Raw genomic sequence first — 20,440 nt, 5'->3', positions numbered from 1 at the left:
TGTTCGTTCTTTTGGCAGTCCATGGTATATTCAGTATTCTTCACCAACACCACAATTCAAAGGCATCAGTTCTTTGGTCTTCCTTATTTACTGTCCAGCTTTTGCACACATATGATGCGATTGAAAATACTATGGCTTTGGTCAGGTGCACCCTACTCTTCAAGATGATATCTTTGCTTTTCAACACTTTAAAGAGGTTCTTTGCAGCAGATTTGCCTAATGCAATGTGCCTTTTCATTTCCTGACTCCTGCTTCCATGGATGTTGATTGTGGATCCAAGTAAAATGAAATCCTTGACAACTTCAATCTTCTCCCTGTTTATCATGATGTTGCTTATTGGTCCAGTTGTAAGGATTTTTGTTTTTTCTCACAGTTTAGGAGGCTAGAAGTCTGAATTCAGTGCACCAGCTCCAGGGGACAGCTTTCTCTATGTATCAGCTGTGGGGGAAGGCCCTTGTTATCAGTCTTCTTCTGGTCTAGGAGCTTCTCAGTGCAAGGATCCAAAGGACATTTTCTTCTCCTGCCTCTTCTTTCTTGGTGGTATGAGGTCCCTCTCCTCTCTGCTCAATTCTCTCTTTTATACCTCAAAAGGGATTGACTCAAGATCCAACCTAATCCTGTAGATTGAGTCCTGCCTCATTAACGTAACTGCCTGTAATCCTGCCTCATTAATATCATTAAAAAAAATAATTGCTGTCAAGTCTATTCTGACTCATAGATACCCTACAGGAAAGAGTAGAATTGTGTCATAGGGCTTCCAAGGAGTGGCTTGTGGGTTTGAATTGTTGACCTTTTGGTTGGCAGCTATAGCTCGCCATAGCTATTAACCACTGGTCCATCAGGGCTCGCATTAACATCATTAAAAAAAAAAATGCCATCAAGTCGATTCCGACTCATAATAGCCCTACAGGACAGAGTGGTACTGCCCCATGGAGTTTCCAAGGAGCAGCTGGTAGATTCAAACCACCAGCCTTTTGGTTGGCAGCCATAGTTCTTAACCACTAACATCATAAAACAAAATCAAACCCTTTGCCATCAAGTCGATTCTGACTCATAGTGACCCTATAGGACAAAGTAGCACTGCCCTATAGAGATTCCAAGGACCGCCTGGTGGACTTGAACTGCCAACCTCTTGGTTAGTAGCCATAGCTCTTAACCACTACACCACCAGGGTTTCCACTAACATCATAGAAGTTAGGATTTACAACACATAGGATAATCACATCAGATCACAAAATGGTGGACAACCACACTATACTAGGAATCATGGCCTAGCCAAGTTGACACAAATTTCAGAGAAAATTCAATCCATAACTGTACCCCCAAGTTATTAAAGAAATAATTTTTTATAGTTTGTTAATAGGCATTTACCAGGATTTGAATAAGAACAGAAATGTACTCAGGGAAAAACTAAATTATTGATATAGAAGACCACCCTAAGCAGCATTATCAGATGTAAGGGAAAAAAAAAAGAATGAAAATTATGAGAGAGAAGCTAGATATCATTGTTTGGAAGGCATGTATCCCTTAGTTTATACTTATAAAATTAACTGTAATAATTGAACAAGAGGTAAGAACAAACGGACCCAATACAATAAAGTATTCCTAAAATAAATCCCCTATGATGGTAAAAAGACACACTCTGCAGTTCAAAAGGAATCCCTAAATATCAGGCAAAAACAACAGAAATAGACCCAATACTCTCTGATATAACTGTTGGAAATTTGGAGTTCACTGACAATGAAAAAAAAAAATACAATAGTTCAACAGAAAAGAGCAAGTTACCACAAATAACATAAGGCTAAATTTAGATTCCCCCTCCATAATATTGAATCCCAGAAGTATATGTAGCAGTCATAATTTTGAGAAAAAAAGTTATTTCTTGCTTAAGTGATCTGCAAATTAAAAGTTTCCATTCACAAATAAAAGACAGAAGAATACATACTTAGTTGGATAAAATTTCTGCACTTTCTAAAAAAAAATTCACAAAGGTTTTATTCTTTTCAACTTAGCAATAAATTAAAATACGTAACTAAACAATGGGAAACTTGTTATAAAAAATATTAGATACTGATGTACTGAAACATAAAATTATGCCTATATAATTACAAACTAGATTAAAACCAGAATCTAAACATTATAGAAATTGATGAACTTTTAACAGGCAAAGCTTCAAAAGCTAACAATTTAAAAACAATGTACTGGATGGAAACACTAATATGATATTAACAAAAAACAACAGGTGGGAGTAGGAGTGGGAAGAAGAAATTTGTTAACTTCTTAAATAGAAAGAGAAAAAAGATTTGCTTAATGGCAATTTTGTTTTAAAGAATTAGTTTAAATACATATACATTTTAAAGTCAAAGTTAGCCACTAGCAGACTGGAAAAGGAGAACCTTTCTGTCAAATAACTTCTGGAGGAAAATTCAAAGGGGGAAAAATATTTAAGTTAGAAAAAGAAAACAGGAAGCATCACTGAAGTATCCCCCTTCCCACTACCCCCATTCTCCATATATACTCTCACTGTCAGCAAACAGGAAAGAGAAAACATAATAATAAAAGTCAGGTCAATCAAATCAGTAATAACAATAACTGTGAATGCATTAAAATTCCTATTAAAAAATAAAGATTAAAAACAAAAAGCTAGGCAGCTTATTTAGACTTGGTGAGCAACTGGGATTGGTAACAGGCCTCAGGCCAGCAGGTCAGAGGTCTAGAGTCTGAAGTTAATGGATCATTCCTTGCTGACTAGTCTCACTCAGGCCTCTCAAAGGATAATGGATATGGTGTTTACTGTTAGTATTCCTTAAAAAAAAAAAAAATTGCTGTCAAGCCAATTTGGACTCATAGCAACCCTATAAGACAGAGTAGAACTGCCCCACAGGGTTTCTAAGGAGCGGCTTCTGGACTAGAACTGCCAACCTTTAGGTTAGCAGCTGAGATCTTAACCACTCCACCACTAAAAAAAAAACTGTATTTGAAAACTGGGCTCCTGGTCGCAGTGGTCAGGTAGGTTTCCAAATTTTGATTTACTTTGTAGGTTTCTCAACACAGGTCTATCTTTTCCTTCATTCCTCCCTCCTTCCCTCTAGCTCTTTCAGATTAAATTCTAAGGAGAAGTGGGCATTGCCAGAGGAATATCTCTGCTCCTCTAAGAAAGGAGCTCACTGGGCTTGACTATCAGTTTCTGCTACTATTAGGACTCTTCTGAAAATTGAGGAATATTTTTCACTGACTCCTTAGCAGGTTTCACTTCTCAAGTGATTTATAGCAGCAAGTAGATTTTCCTGCCAAATAATATTTTCACTAGGATAAATTGAGAAATGCTAGTAAAATAGTAATAAAATAATAATTTCATGTATTTGAAGTGTTCCAGTGGCTCTTGTGTGAGCTTTATATTGTTGAGATGATGTTATACACTGTAACACTTGTACAAGTGTAAGATAGTATTAGAACAATTGTACATTACAATTTTTTATTTCAATATGTAGTCACAGAAGGAATACCTAAACCTGCAGTTTACATTTTGCTTGAATACTATTTTACAGCCCAGCTTCAAAGGTCAAACTTTAAGGTTTTCTAAAGTAAATTTGGAAACCCTGGTGGTGTAGTGGTTAAGTGCTACGGCTGCTAACCAAAGGGTCAGCAGATCGAACCCACCAGGCGCTCCTTGGAAACTCTATGGGGCAGTTCTACTCTGTCCTATAGGGTCGCTATGAGTCGGAATCGACTCGACGGCACTGGGTTTGGTTTGGTTTTTGAAAGTAAATTTGTAAATGTGGTACTAACATGATGAAACACAGGTTAAGGTGTATGTCATGAATCAAAATACAATCTCTTACCTGAGTTGGAAGCAATTAATGGTGTCTCTAAATCAATCAACTTAACAGTATTTTCATTAACAAAGGATTCCATCATAACTTCTCTCAGAGAGTCTCATCAACCTCTATCCTTAAATTAACAATCACAGTCCCTCATAGGTAACAAATTTTAAAGCGAAGCTAAAGAAACAACAACTCAAAAATTTTATAAGAGCAACTATAAACTTTTCCTGAAAAGAAATTAAAAAAAAAAAATCTTATCTCAGGTTACAGTTTCTTCTCCCATATTACCTTGTTGCTTAATATACACCCCTGTCATGGATTGAATTATGTCCCCCCAAAAATGTTTGTGTCAACTTGGTTAGGCCATGGTTCCCAGTATTCTGTGGTTGTCCTTCATTTTGTGATCGTAATTTTATGTTAAATGGATTAGGGTGGGATTGTAACACTACCCTTACCCAGGTCATATCCCTGATCCAATGTAAAGGGAGTTTCCCTGGGGTGTGGCCTGCACCACCTTTTATCTCTCAAGAGATAAAGGAAAGAGAAGCAGAGAGTGGGGGACCTCATACCACCAAGAAAGCAGCACCTGGAGCAGAGCACATCCTTGGACACAGGGTCCCTGCGCCTGAGAAGCTCCTTGACCAGGGGAAGATTGAGAACAAGAACCTTCCTCCAGAGCTGACAGAGAGAGAAAGCCATCCCCTGGAGCTGACATCCTGAATTTGAATTTGTAACCTACTAGACTGTGAGAGGGTGAGTTTCTCTTTGTTAAAGCCATCTACTTGTGGTATTTCTGTTACAGCAGTACTAGATGACTAAGACAACCCCTACCCAAATTCTTAGCACATTCCATTGTTACCTATGTTTGTTACCTATACTGTCTCCCCATAAGAATGTCAAACATTGGAAGGTAAAGATCCCTTCTGATATTTGTCTGTAACCCTTGTATCTACATAGTATGCTGTATACAATAAACACTCAGTAAAAACTATTCAATGAGTAAATAAATTAATATATGAATAAAGTAAGAGAATGAATAAATGACTGAATTTGTTATATTCAAGATTCTTTCAAAAGCTATTTTTTAGGATGTTAGATGGGTTAACCATAAATATGTGGTAGGTAGAAGTTAAGCCAAAATTTCATTTAATATCTATTATCCCCTTATTGTGGCCTCAAGTACAACATCTCCACTTTTGGTAATACTTAATCCTACCTCAGCCTTTAAAAATAGGTTCTAAAATTTAAAATATAGAATATGGTAATCATTCCACCAATATTTTGTAAAGTAAATCAACCACAGATTCCCAAGCTGGACCGCCAAGAGTGTGGTACTGAAGACATTTCCGACATTCTCGAAAGGATGCCATAAGCATTTTACATTATTAGAGGTTTAATGTGTCTGACTCTTGCTAACTTCAAATATACCCGGAAAAAGTGACTTTCTTTTTATTTGACCAAAAATTCAGTTGTATTATTTTATAAGTCATTCTTAATCATTTATGCCATATTTCATAAAGTATTTAAGGCAGAATATATTTCAGTTCCTCACACGTGCTGCTATGTTTGAGCCCATTGTTGCAGCCACTGTGCGAGAATGGTGCAGGACTGGGCAGTGTTTAGTTCTGTTGTACATCGGGTGGCTATGAGTTGGAGCCGAGTTGGTGCCCCCCAACAACAACATATTTAAGGTGTGTTGATGTTACATTTACATTTGTTTCAGCAATTGAATGTGAGGGAGAAATGAAAAAGAGAAGATTTTATTGAAAATTAATAAGCCACCAGTTAAAAGATAGAGGGGAAGAAGACCCAAGAGTGAAGAGGAAATGAATGATTTTTTTGAGGTGGTTATTATTGAACTGGAGAGAGTGTTTACACCTTTTTTCTTCACCTCTGCCAACAGTATGCAAGAAGAAGGGCTAGGCAGGACTATTGGTTAATCATAACCAGGGTTTTTGGCCTAGGATCCCTTTCTTGCTCTCTCTAGAACACACAGAGTGAAAGGCAAGGTGTTGTACAATCTACTGCTTTTTGGTTTAAACAAACAATATCTGGATATTCAAGATATAAAGCAATTAATATCTGGATTATTTTCATAACTATATCATAAAGATGCAATTCCAAGCTTTTATTTTTTGCTCTGTTTCTTTTTTTGCCTTTTGTCTTAATCCTTCCTCTCACAAATACTAATAAATAGTAGGAAAAATTGCCACCTTCTCCTTAAGGGACTGGTAAGGGCAGGTCATACTCCAGTGGGAGAATGTAAAGGGAGAATGGATGTTGACTAGTTCCACATGGAACAGGTGGAGATGAATTCCTGACTGTGTAACAAGTTTGGCAGAAAGACTTCATTTCCACATGAATTCTGTCCAGAGAATGCCATGTTGATAAATTTTTTGAGTTCTGGTCTTGCCTCGGAGACAAGAGGGGTATGATCAGTGAGAACATAGGTGTTTTCCTTCCCTGCTCTAGAGTATCAACACTACATTCGTACCTGATAGATACTCAGTAAATATCAGTTTATTTACTCATCATCATTGGATTCATGATTTTCCTGATCAAGAAGGGTTAACCTCAGTAAAACTAAACATTTATTGACTACCAGCTCTGTGGTAGGCACTTCAGTAGTCACTAGGAACCCTCCTAATTGCTTAACACATATTGGCACATATAATACTCACAGAAACCATATGAAGTCAGTGTTAATTTACAGATGAGAAAGTCAAGTTTCATGTAATTTGTGAAACTGTCAGAATCACCCTGCAAGAATATGAAGATTTTATATGCATCTCATAGCTCATATAGGGTTGTTATGAGTTGGAATCAACTCCATGGCAACGGGCTTTTGGTGTTTTGGCTATATGTATCTATCATCTTATATTACACCTCTTCTACAAGAAGTGTTGTTGTATGCCATCAAGTTGATTCCGACTCGTAGCTACTCTGTACAACAGAGTAGAATGGCTCGATAGGGTTTCCAAGGCTGTAATCCTTACAGGAGCAGATCATCAGATCTTTTCTTCCCTGTGGAGTGGCTGTTGGGTTTGAACCACATATCTTTTGGTTAGCAGCTAAGCGCTTAACCATTGTGCCATCAGGGCTCCTTTTGCAAGAATTATGTACTGTAAAAATTTTATTTAAAATTCTTCCAAAACATTAATATGGGCAGCACATTTTAGATTTCAATGCTGGATCAGCTCCCAGGAGTTACTCCAAGGACAAGGCTGACTATAGCTGCTCATAAAGCATGTTTTGCTTGGTTTCAAAACATTAAGTGATTTCCTGACCACAAGAGCACTTTTATAACTAACTAAAGCTGGTATCCAAAAACATGACAGCTAGTTATTTTTTTTAATAAAAAAATGATTGGAAGACCATGGGCTCTATGTTGAAGCAATGTGAGTATCCATGGAAATGAACATAAATTTTAGCACAGCTATCTCAGCAGATGCCAAGGTTTGTAAACTATTGTATTTCCAATTTTAAGCATAGCACCTGGCACATGTCAGACATTCAGTAAGTATTTGTAGAAGCACGAGAGCTACACTTTATGATACCTGGTCCCCTGTCATTTCCCATTCCAGTACACATATCCCAGTGCACATAAGTGTAACACTCAACATACACATCCAAGTGAAATAACAGAGCAAACACTAAGTCCAGTTCCGAAAGGGTGGCATGGAAGATATGTGACTAAAGGGGAATAGATGGCCTGGGAGAAGGTGGTTTAGAATGGCATGAGGCTAGGAAGGAGCCTTTCTGAGATGGTAGAAAAATCTTCGTAGATTACGAATATCCTATAAAAAGTGAGGTACAGGCTGTAACATAAATTCTCGAAGATGCTTTGCTGATACCACTGATGCACCTAGTAAAATTACTGAAATTCATAATGGCCCTACTTTGCATGACCCACAAAGATCATATCCTGGAGTATGCATCATAATTATTCATCAATGAACTATTTTTTCCTAATCCATTTCTTCAGGGTGACCCACAGCAGAAACAAGCTACCCTTCCTAAGCATAATGTATCTCATGGTATATTAGCAAGGCCATAAATCTGATCCCATGTTTGCCTGGTATGAGCGGAGTGGCCTTGTGCAACTTATTTAACATCTGAGAATCTGTTTCCTTATCTGTAAAACAGATATTACTTGCCTCAAAGAGTTAATATGGGGATTATGTGACATAACACAAACACACTGGCCAGCATATTGATAGGCACACAGTAGGAGCTGAAATATTATCAATTCTTTTCACCTATCTTGATTAAACTTTTAGAGTGTTTAAGAGAGCAGGTTATATAATCATATTGTTGGTTCAAATTTTAGCTCTATTCGCTCCTCTCCTGTTACTCAGTAAAACCATCACTCTCTGCCCCAGTTTCTTTATCTCTAAAATGGAGCTAACAGTATGTACTTCAGTGGGTTTTTTGGAGAATTAAATGCATTTTCAGTGAGTTAATGCACATAAAGCACACATTGATGAGCAGCACACAGTAAGCTCAACTATAAATTCCTCCAGGGCCGTAGAACAGATCATTTAAAAATGTTGTATAGAACATTTTTAAATACTTGATATATCTTATCAAGTATTTATAAACACTCGATAACATTTTTTTTTCATTTACCTCAAAGTTGAAGAACAGATTTAAACCTGAAAAAAATATTAGCAGTAGAAATAGAATTTAAATATATTAAGTTTTTCACATGCTGGGTAATATTCATGTCAAGGGATTTTTTCTTCACTGAAGGAAGGCATAGTAGATAATTTCAATGACAGCCTTGATTATCACATTTCCAGTTGACTGTGAAAGAGCTTTTCAAGACTAGGTCTGAAACAGAGAGCGGTTCAGAATGCCTCTCTCCTCCTTTTTACCTTTTAATATCAAATTAGGCCATCCTTAAAGACTAACTTCTTCAAGGTCCATGGAGTCCCCAGAATTCTAGGAAAATTGTAAGAATTACATCTTAAACATCATATATAGACAGAATACCCATGTGGATACATTTACTGTTCAGTTTTATCATTGTAGAGTGATTTTTGGATTACATACAATAAGTTTTACAAAATATGAATTTTTTATCTGCACTAGGAATCGACTTGATGGCAACGGGTTTGGTTATTTTTTTGAGTATGTTCCAAAATAACTGCTATCCATGACTTATATTCTACAGTAACATTGTATAAATGGGAAAAGGCACCTCTGAGTGGGTGACTGCTTCATATCTGGCGAGACTTATGACTAACTGCAAGCTGTTCAATGTGGTGCTTACCACCAACTCACTTATCCTGGTGCAATGTGTGAGAAATAAAAAAGCATCATTCAAAATACCAGTGGCCCAAAGGAGTTATTATCCCATAGACAGTATTTTGAAAGACAGTATTTTCCTTAGTGAGGAAATTGAATTTACTGTTCTACTCCAATTTTTTTTGCCTCATCTCAGTGACTCACATCTTGAATTTTCTTTTTGTTCCATATAGGCATAGAAAAGAAAGATGTAGTTTGAACCCTATCTAAATAAAATTCTTTGTATTTGACATTTTCCACACTTTTAATTCATGGATTAATATTGATCTATAATTTTATAAGCATAATCCACCCAGTGCTGGCCATAAATCATCAGAAATTACTAATGTTATAATAGACCAAAAAATGCAAATTCAGAAATTAAAAATCTATGTGGATTCTTTTGAGAGCTTTTTGTTTTCTAAATTGAAACTCTACTTATGGTTCAATTTACAGAAATTTCATTACTCAAAAGAATACAGCCCAAGCAGTGAACTGTAAGGAGACTGTGTAAACAGCCCAAGCAGTGAACGTAAGGAGACTGTGTTAAAGTGCGGCCTTTTCTAATCTTTGGTTTGTAGAACCCTTTATATCTGCAAAGATAAATTGTGTTAGAATTTCTTGAGGCTTTTCAAGATCAGAAAAAGTACACAAAAAAGGGAAGGGAGATCAGTAAATATCATATTATTTTAGTACACATATACTATAACAAGTGACTTTCATAACAACCCAATTAACCCCAATTTATATAGCACAAAAAGTGAAATTTAGAGAAGTAAAAATTATGGCGCAGGTCATACAGAATCAAGATTTGAATCCAGGCTGCTTGATATCTACACTCAATCTCTTAACCACTTACCTATCTCTTACTCTAAGTCATGGTCTGTCTTGTGCTGACATGTTCAGTTTATACTCAAGGCAAATTTAGACACATAAACTGGGTGGCCACAGGTATACCACTGAGTCCATGAGATCTGCCGGGTCACAGGTAAAATATGTTGTATCTCTTTTGAATAGGCCTAAATTGAGTCAATGTCAGTAAGTGGAACTCACTTTGCTTAGAAGGAAAAAGAAGTTGAATGTTTGCAATCAGCTGGCCTTTGGGAGAATTTGAAAGATGAACTGGGGAATGTTGGTGCAAGTAAGCAGATAATAGAGATTATACAGGTAAACAGAAAAACCCGTTATTGAATAAATGGACAATCTTTAATTTCATTGATTTGAAATTGGAATAGAGAGCCAGTGGTATTTTATAAAATAATAGTTGCCAAGTATTGATCCTACTAAGATCCTGGGTTTTACAAGTGGTTTGCGATTGGCTGCTAACCCAAATGTTAGTGGTTCGAACCTACCCAGTGGCTTTGTGGAAGAAAGACCTGGGAAACTGCTTCTGCACAGATTACAGCCAAGAAAACTCTATGGAGCAGTTCTACTCTATGACACACGGGGTCACCACAAGTCAGGGGCTAACTCGATAGCAGCTAACAACGACAACACTGAGCCTACTCTACAGTAATCTCTGTAGAAGGTACTATCCATACATAATCGCTAATCCTCATGGCATTTCTACCTGCCAGATAAGTATTATTTTAAGCCAATCACTTCCTTGTTGTGTAACCCTGAATAATTGCTTAAGTTCTCTAACCCTCAGTTTCCTCACCTATAAAATGATGGTCATAAAACTTCTATCTTTGAAGATTAAGTAGGTTATTACATGCAAATCAGTTTAAACGGTATCTGGGAAAGAGTAAGCATTTAATAAATAATAGCTCTCATTATTACTCTGGTTTCATAATTAAAGAAACTGAAGCCAGTTGAAATTAGTTAGCTTGCTCACGATCACTCCCTATGTGATATCCTTAAGATTCAAACACAAGTACGTGTGACTCCATATCCCTGCCTTTGATTTCACATATTGCCTTTCTCACAATGCCATTAACTTATGACTGTGAATTACAGGAACACACAAACCTAACACACATTTTCCCCACATATAAATCAAAGACAACTATAAATCATTACAACATGTTGAAAAAAAAAATCATTCTGAGACATTCCATTATGACAGGGAATTCAACAAAGCCCCTTGCTTAGCAAGAAGTTAATAGAGTGGAAAACGGAAACTAAAAGACCTAGAGCAAAGATACAGTATTGACAGCATCTGGGGTGTTTACAAGGGGCATGACCGAATGACTGAAAACAAAGTTGAGAGCTCTTTTTTTAATAAGTCTAACAAAACATGTATTGAGTGTTCAGTCTAACATCAATCAGCCGGGAAGTGGAAGAGCCGGGAATAAGCCAGACAAGACAGAAAGGCCCATTCAAGAACCTCAAGAAAACTTTAAAGAGGAGAGATTGGGAGATTTTAGTTAATGTTATAAAAGCACTAAAAAGTTATATTTCCACAGTGCTAAATCAATGTATGTATCCACAACTCATCTGTCTGTCTGTCATACTGCGGCGGCTTGTATGTTGCCATGATGTTAGAATTATGCCATCGATATTTCAAATATCAGCCAGGTCACTCACGGTCAACAGGTTTCAATGGAGCTTCCAGGCTAAGGCAGACTAGGAAGAAAAGCCTGGTGATCTACTTCTGAAAATGAGCCAATGAAAGCCTTACAACAGAACATTTCCCAACTCATTTTGGACATACCATCATGAGGGATAAATTGCTAAAGGAGGACATTGTGTTTGGTGGAGGGCCAGAGAGGGTGAGGAAGACCCTCAGTGAGATGGGTTGGCACAACAGCCACAACAATGGATTTGAACATGCCAGCCACTGTAAAGACTGGGAACCGGACAGTATTTAGTGATGTTGTACTTAAGGTAGCCATGAATTGGATTCACTCAACGGCAGCTAACTATCTATCTAAATGCTTGTATACCGCTCAGTGTATCTAGAATCCATATTCAGTGAAACCTGTGAGAGCTGGAACTCAACAGGGTTGCCTTGACTGCCTTATTTTTCTGGGTCTCACAAATTTTCTGCCTTTGGCAGGGTGCAGCTCGCCACTGTTTTATCACTCTTTATTAGTGGAGAATATTTGAGTTTTCTTTCTCTGACAGGTTTCCACCTTACACAGATTCTGGCTTTAAGAAGTTTTACTGTAGATTGCCGGTATGAATAAGGGATTATATTTATTGACAACTACTACGTAGCCCAGTTATTTTATTATCTCACTCAATGCTTACATAGCTATATTATTATTTTACCAAACTGTTTCTCAATGGGCTCAATTATAAGAAACACCTAGGATGGGTGTTTGTTAAAAGTACAGATACCTAGCTTCCTTCCCTGGAGATTGATTCAGTACATCTGGAGGGACTGAAGAGCTTACATTTTGTTAAGAACACCAAATAATTTTTTAGATCTTGAAAATCTGGGAAACCGAGACTTTATATGGAGCCCTGGTGGCACAGGGGTTAAGAGCTACAGCGAGCTATGGCTGCTAACCATAAAGGTGAGCAACTCAAGTCTACCATCTGCTCCTTGAAAACCCTATAGGTCAGTTCTACTCTGTGCTATAAGGTCACTAGGAGTTGGAATCAACTCGACGGCAACAGGTTTGGTTTTTGGTTTAGGCTTACATATGAGGAAATGAGCTAAGGTCTATGGAACAAATTGCTCAAGATACCAGTGAGTGACGAAGTGTGTGTTTAAAATAGATCTTGTGCTTGTATATACAAAATAAACCCAAAAACCCACTGCTGTCGAGTCAATTGAGACTCATAGAGACCCTACAGGACAGAGTAGAACTGCCCAATAGAGTTTCCAAGGAGCGCTTGGCAGATTCAAACTGCCGACTCTTGGTTAGCAGCCGTAGCACTTAATCACTACACCACCAGGGTTTCCAATATACAAAATTGCTGTTAATACTGCTCCAGAGACAGTGTAAGAGAAAGAGAAAAAGGAATGCTTTAAAATATATACAACTATAAGAGTTATTTTAGAAGCTGCTTCTCAGTCAGCCTAGTAACGTCCTAGAAATGAAATGATAAAAACCGTACTGCAACTAGTGTGTTGCCTTTGCAACATACTTTCAGCAATATTTTCATGTCCATCCATTTCTCCCCACAAAGAAACCCTCTCCTCCACCTGGCAAGTGTGCGTCAGTGATAGTGAGGATATGAAAAAGGGAAAAACCCTGTTTTAGTGACCGTGGACCCTACAGCTGGTGCAGGCATACTACATACTATAAGCCTGTTGAGTTGAACCTAGCCAGAATTTAAAACAACTGCCACTTAGGAGGAAAATCAATAATTTAGCAGACAGCTTGGATGGCTGTGCTAATGCAATGCCAGACTTAGATTAGGATTTCACACTTCTGTAACTTCTGATGAACTGTCGAGTCAGAAGGGAACATGCAGTTCATTCTGTCTAAATTTTTCATTTTACGTACAACGTGACTGAGGCCATAGCTAACCACGATTAAGCACAGAAATGGTAGAACTCTGCCTTGACCTCTGATACTGGTTTTTGGGAGAAGAGGTACAGCAAGGTAACAAACTACTGACAGCTGTGATGGAAAGCAGACGGGTATAAGAAGCCTTCCAGCTGCTGAGTTTTCTTTTTTTTTTTTTTGTCCTCAGTAAAACGTGCAGCAACAAGGCCTCCTTATGGAATGTGCCAGCAAAATGAGTTGCTCATCAAGTCAATTCCAACTCACAGTGACCCTATGTTGCCATGTGTGTCAGAGTAGAACTGTGCTCCACAGGGATTTCAGTGGCTGATTTTCTGGAAGCAGACTGCCAGGCCTTTCTTCTGAGGAGCTTCTACATGAACCGAAATCCATAACCTTTTGGTAAGAAGCTGAGCTTATTAACCATTACCCCCACACAGGGACTCCTATGGAATTTACAGTGGTTATAAACATGGCCTTTGGAGTCAGGGAGAGTTGTGTTCAAACTACAATTCCACCACTCATTACATGAGTTAACGTGAAAATGCCTATAAATTATCTAAACCTCAGTACCCTTAATTTAAAAATAAGAATAATATACCTAACTACTAAAACTTTACTTACCTACCTACCCATTGCCATCAAGTCGATTCCGACTCATAGCAACACTATAGGACAGAATAGAACTGTCCCATACAGGTTCCAATGAGCGCCTGGTGAATTTAAGCTGCCAACATTTTTGGTTCGCAGCTGTGGCATTTAACCACTGTGCCACCAGGGTTTCCACTAAAACTTTGGTGAGTATGAAATAATGCAGTACATTCATGCATTTGGAACAGTGAGTAGCAGTTTCCACACAATATCATTTGCCACTACTGATTTTATTACTGCTATTGTTATCATTCACTACAATCTTAAAAGGTGGGGATTAAAAAAAAAACAAACCTGTTGCCCTTGAGTTGATTTCGACTCATAGCTACTCTATAGGACAGAGTAGAGCTGCCCATTAGAGTTTCCAAAGTGTAGCTGGTGAGTTCGAACTGCCGACTTCTTGGATTGCAGCCTTAGCTTTTAATCATTGTGCCACCAGGTCTTACCGCTCCAAAATTTGGACACAGAAATTTGTGGTTCAGAAAAGGTAAATACCCAGTATTACAGAGGTAGTGGTAAAATTCAATCCAGAAATTTTGAGTCAGTGCTCTTTTCATCAAGGGAGTTACTTGCATCTACAACATTTAGACTAACATTTCATAAACATCGGCACACTTACAAAAGAGCAAAATAATAAAGAGAAAAAGGTTGAGTTTTCTGTGTTTTTTAAACAGTTTGGATTCCCTTTGATAAGTTGATTTATATAATCATCAACCCAAACTTTTTTTTTCCCCAGTAACATCTGTGTACAAGTATAATGGTCAATCTAAAATAGTAGATCCAAAGAAAAACTAGAGCTTTCTAGAACATCAAAGAATATAATGTTTTGAACTATTAAGGGACAGAGCAGAAGACATAAAGAACTCTAAATTTGATACTCTATTCTTTACAATTATGGAGGTTGATATTCAGTACCAATCTAAGACAAGCATAATTATTTTAACAGTTGCTTAACAATGCTTTCTCCAATCACAAATTAAAGCATAGACTGTGAAAATACCAGGGAGACGTCATACATGTGTGTGAATGAGTTTCTGTCCATGTAAAAATAGCTTCAGATTTTTTTTCTGGTTCTTTCAGGGTGAGAGTATAGGAAGGTTCTAGATCCTAAAGATATCAGTGAAGAGAAGTGGGGGTTTAAACAGTGGTTGTTATGGACTGAATTGTGTCCCCCCAAAATGTGTGCTGGAATCCTAACCCCTATACCTGTGGATATAATATACTGTAATCACCTTCCATAATGAAACCTACTGTTCTGATAATGAGGCCATACCAATGTAGGCTGTGTCCTAAACCTAATCACTCCTGAGTTATAAAAACAGAGTAGACAGAGAGACAAGCACAAACTTCAGAAGACAGAGCTCCTGTGGGGATCCTCCACAAGCCAAGGAACCAATGAACATTCGGGGTTCCCAACAAACAACAACTTGACATGGTAGAGACCCAGATTAGTACTTTTAGCCTCCTGAACTGTGAGAAAATAAATTCCTATTCTTTAAACCACCCACTCGTGGCATTTCTGTTACAGCAGCATTAGGAAACCAAGAATTTTCCCTGGGGCTATCCATTGTGTGTATCCGGAAGTAGGAACTCAGCACAAAGCTGGATAGTTACTAAGAGGCTCTGCGATGGGCGCTTGCAATAGCATATAATTTATTTTGAGGAAAAGAGAATGAAAGAGGTTTACTGTCTGCAAGGCCTCATGTAGTGCAACAGATTATTATTTCTAAAGCACTTATTTGAGTAGGAAGTGTTTGATTCTGTGGGATTATTAGAAACATTCTTTTCATGTTTAAACAAATGTCCACTGGTAAATGGTGAATCACTTAACAGTTTCAGCTGAGCCCATTAAGCCCGAGCATTTTGGTGTGGGCTGCGTTTGACATGACCTATGGTTTCCTTGAAAATCTTGCTAGCTCTATTGATAAACAGCAGCCACCAGAAGGCAAAACGCTTACTGTCCTTTTCTTGCCCACTCACATGTCCTGCAAGTGAATCCACCCTAAATCAAGTGAAGCAAAGCAAGCCAGGCTGAGCTGTACAGTTGGACTTTCACCAAAAATCACTGCTGATTTGCCAGCTGATGTGTTCCTCCAAGATGGGCTGCGAAAAACATACACTCCAAGTCGTTAAAACCATAATACGCTCCAATTATCCTTGGGACTTTAGAAATAAATTTTCTTTTTTTGGTTTGTCCCCTGGCCCCCTGCCCACCCCAAAGGATTCTCACTTTTTACTGCCTTGTTTATTAAGATAATTTAGAATAAAAAGTCAAAAATATGTGCACATGTCTTCATCAGAAAACCCAACTTAACTGGCATTGCCAAGAAACAAAATGTCAACATCTTCCTAGAAAAATACGGAGAGGTCTACCATTCACGTAAAGGTTGTGTTTGGCAAAACTCTCAAGCTTTCTGCTGTACTGAGTTCTTTGCAGTGGAGGTGTTTGCAGGAATGAAAGTGCTCTTGATAATGCCATTGCTAAGCACAGTGCCTGGCATGCAGAAAGAGCTTGATAAATATGGGCTGAGTAGTGAGTGAATGAATACCATTTTCTTGCAATGGAATTTTACAATCATGAAATGAGTTGGATATCTAAATAATGTCTGTGGGAATGTTTTGGACATTTTCCTAAGGAATGGGCATATGAGTTGGGTAGTTAGAGTGTGTGACTGTAACTCAAGACTACTATAAAGGACCATCCTTAGATGTTTTCCTTAATAAGAACCCCAAAGTAATAAAACTACATGCAGCAAAGGAAAGGAAAGGGCACAAAATTATACAAAAAAACAGCTGAAGGTTTCTTTTTACCCCTAAGGAGTCAACAAAAGATTAATGAGCCTGGAAATTTTAATAATATTTATTACTGTTCACTAAATGTTTTTGAAACCCAATTGCGTGCCAGACAAACTGCTAAGTACATCACAACTCTGCAAGGTAGATATCATTGTCTTCACTTCACAGAAGAGGCAACTGAGGCTTGTAGACATTAAGGAACAAAGCGTGTAACTAGGACTAGATATAAGACGAAACCTCAGCGCTGAAAACAAAGCCCATAGATAAAATTAATGGAGAAATTTGGCTTTACAGACAAGATTTCCTTTTACGAATAACTATTCTGGAAACTGTATAGATTTGTTGAAAAAGTCTGGGTAATATCTGTGAGGAAATTTGGATCATGGATTGATTACTACATAGTTCTTACATATCGGAGACTCCATGTGCTTTTGGGAGCCCTGGTTTTGTAGTTGTTAAGAGCTACGGCTGCTAACCAAAAGGTTGGCAGTTTGAATCCACCAGCCACTTGGAAACCCTATGGGGCAGTTGTACACTGTACTACAGGGTTGCTATGAGTTGGAATCTACTTGATGGCAACGGGTTTGGATTTTTGGTTTACGTGCCTTGGGCAGAGCTTAAGTAGAGAGCGTGTTGGTTTTTCATGTGAGAGCAGAAATTGTTTAAGTCTCATGAGAGTGACATCTATTTGTGGGCTATTTCTAGGTATTATAAAGTTGAAATAAAAATAAAAAAGACATTAAGCTCACTTGATTAAAACAAAAATAAATACTATTAACTAGATTACTGAGCTAAATTATTTCCTAAAAGTAAGCTAAAAACAGGGCTGTCCTCTCTGGCTCAGGAAAGCTGTTCGTCTCCGCCTTCACGTTGCCAACTATCACTCCTATAGAGCAGAGGAAGAGGGACAGAAAAGGCCTTAGGTGTCAGGAGTTCAATCCCCTCATATTATATATGAAGAAATACAATGAAGTTCATTACTTTGCTAAAGGTTGCTTAGCTAGTACCAAAAGCAAACCTAGAATCTAGGACTCAGATATCCAGTCCAGATTGGCATCCACTTCAATGTGAAGCTTCCAGATTTAATATAATATAGAATAACATCATTATAAGTTTTCCACCTCATGCCTCCTGGGTCAGAAAGGCTCTCGAGCATTACTTTGTTTCTTCCTACTGAAAAAATTAAAACAGGAAATCCCCAATTTTGTCTGTCTTTTTCAAATGGCAACACAGGATTAGGAAGCAATTGAACACCTTGCTTCCTTCCTACCCCCTCCTCCTCTCCATATTTATCCTTTTGCTAAAGTTGGTTTTTGTGCCAAAAAAGTAAAAGAAAGACTTGAAAATACATCACCATGATGACAATATGAAGTGCCGGGATCTGCATAATTGTTTATCACTCACTATGCAGTTGGTCCTAAAGTTGTCAATTATTTGCTTCCTAAAAACACATCATGTATCTATACATGATAAATTACTCCAGGGACATTTCAAGATTCCAGGTCCCTGAAATTAGTCAGCCATGTATCAGAGGAGGATATTATTTTTTTTTATGAGGCTGTTCCAAAGTTCATATATCTTTGTCCTCATTCTCAAAGTTTGTATGTGTTTAAAATAATGATTAAAGAAAAAAAAAAAACTTCAAGCAATTTTATTTTCTTTGGAGCATTTAGATTTGAAGTAGAATTGCAAGCTGAATGTATTATCATTATAGTCTCCCTCAGGCCACTCCCAATTCCAGCATATTGAAAGAGCCTAGAGAACTCGAAACTTGAACAGAGCACAGAATTATGGAGTTGGAAGCTCATGCATGAGTCCAACTTTCTGCCTAATGCAGGTACCCTAGTGTGTCCATCCAGTTTTTACTTAGAAAAAAAAAAAGTCAAATATCTACCTGAAAACAATTGCTGACAATAGAAATAGGGAAAACATCTCTTTAAAAAAGTAGGAAAATATAAGTAAATATTTATTTAAAGTTAGCAAACTTATCATTCCAGAATTCACCTAGCTTAGGTATTATATGGTCTACTATGGCATATTTACCATTATTACTTCAATAAAATGGCAATTATGTAGCTTACTAAATGCTTTTGGATAACCAATCTCCACAAACTGGAAATATACCTAAAGATACGCATGCTCTATAAAAAGCCTTTTAAACAAAATTAGGACCAAGGAACAAAGAGTGAGGATAACTTGGAATAATTCTTGATTTGACTGTGAACAAATAGACTTATCACTGCATTCAGTGAGAAACTTGAAGAAGATAAAGAAATATCCAGAAGTCCCAAGAAGAGGGCCCTAATGATAACAAACACCTGAAACCCAGAAGACCATGCATGGGACAATGGCAAAATAAAGTTTTCCAAGGAAGTTACAGAGCCCCTTTGACTCAGACAGGCCAACTTCTGTAACTCTCCAATAATTCATTTATCCTAGGAGTGAACGAACGCGTCTCCAGTACTCTTGTGTGAAGCTTATTAGCTATTTTGAATCAAAGGGGTAAACGTCGTCCAATATTTCTATCACCAAACCTCTGGGAGCTTACTGGGCTGGTAGAACAACCCCTACTGAGCTGGTTTACTGCAATGCATTGAAACTGTATTGACAGAAATATACCTTAAATCGAGTCCCTGAAGTGCCAAATTCCGCTTTCCCTGGGACAGCGTGAAGTCTCAGACTTGAGACTCATCTAAGATGCAGAGTGAAGAAGCATTCAAGAAAAAGACAATTTTTTTTTTTTTTTTAACTTCACAGAGTCCCCCCCTGTGCGTCGTATCAGCCTGTAAGGGATGCTCCTACACAACTGCAAGGACATGCAGAGGGGACATGACGCCCGCAGGGAGGGGAAAGCAAGATTCAACTGACCTTTTTGCTGTTTAAATGACTGAATAGAGCCTGAATGGTGGACCATTTTCACTCCGCGCGGACCTGCAGGCTTACAGAGCAGTCCGAAGGGAGTCGGAGGAACAGCAGCCAGACTGGCTCAAGAGCTCCCGGGCTCAATGGAATCCCAGAGCCTCCGCCAGCGCGCTGCAATCTGACACCTGCTTTAGCCGGCACTTCGCTCCCAAGGCTGCGCGCCCGCCGTTGTCATAGCAACGTCGATGGGCGGTCCAGCGTCCGGCTCCCCTTAGTGGCTACTTGGGGAATAGCCCCGAATCCCCCACGCTGGGTGCCGCAGACCCCCGCGCTGGGTGCCGCAGAGAGGCCCTGCGTTGACCTGGGTTTGCTGGGCGTGGGAGGGAAAGAGTTTTCTTGGAGACTACAAATAAGGCCAAGCAAACCTAAAGAGCCATTAGTAGTTCCCCCTTCTTAAGCACTGAGGCTGGTTATTGCACTGGGGCTCCAGCATTAATTTCCTAAACCCTGCCCCTTAAGGAAAGGCGAAGTTGACTCTCACTGTGTGATGAGTGCAAAAGTACTTGCAGAGACATTTTCCTATTTCCTTCTTAAATGTGAAGGAAAACAAACAAA

General features: G+C 38.3%; 1 protein-coding gene across 1 annotated transcript in view; it reads right to left on the bottom strand.

The window, feature by feature from the left end:
- The window catches only part of ANO3 (anoctamin 3), a 320,613-nt gene extending 300,593 nt beyond the window's left edge, over positions 1-20,020 (bottom strand). The window contains exon 1 of the mRNA XM_049890733.1: positions 19,832-20,020. Within this exon, the coding sequence (XP_049746690.1) occupies positions 19,832-19,877 (46 nt within the window). The 5' untranslated portion in view covers positions 19,878-20,020. The remainder of the gene's footprint in view (positions 1-19,831) is intronic.
- Positions 20,021-20,440: the final 420 nt, after the last annotated feature.

The sequence above is a fragment of the Elephas maximus genome, chromosome 7 (genome assembly GCF_024166365.1).
Source record: "Elephas maximus indicus isolate mEleMax1 chromosome 7, mEleMax1 primary haplotype, whole genome shotgun sequence".
NCBI lineage: Eukaryota > Metazoa > Chordata > Mammalia > Proboscidea > Elephantidae > Elephas > Elephas maximus.
The sequence above is the reverse complement of the archived record's forward strand: the minus strand, read 5'-3'. Positions and strand labels throughout refer to the sequence as shown.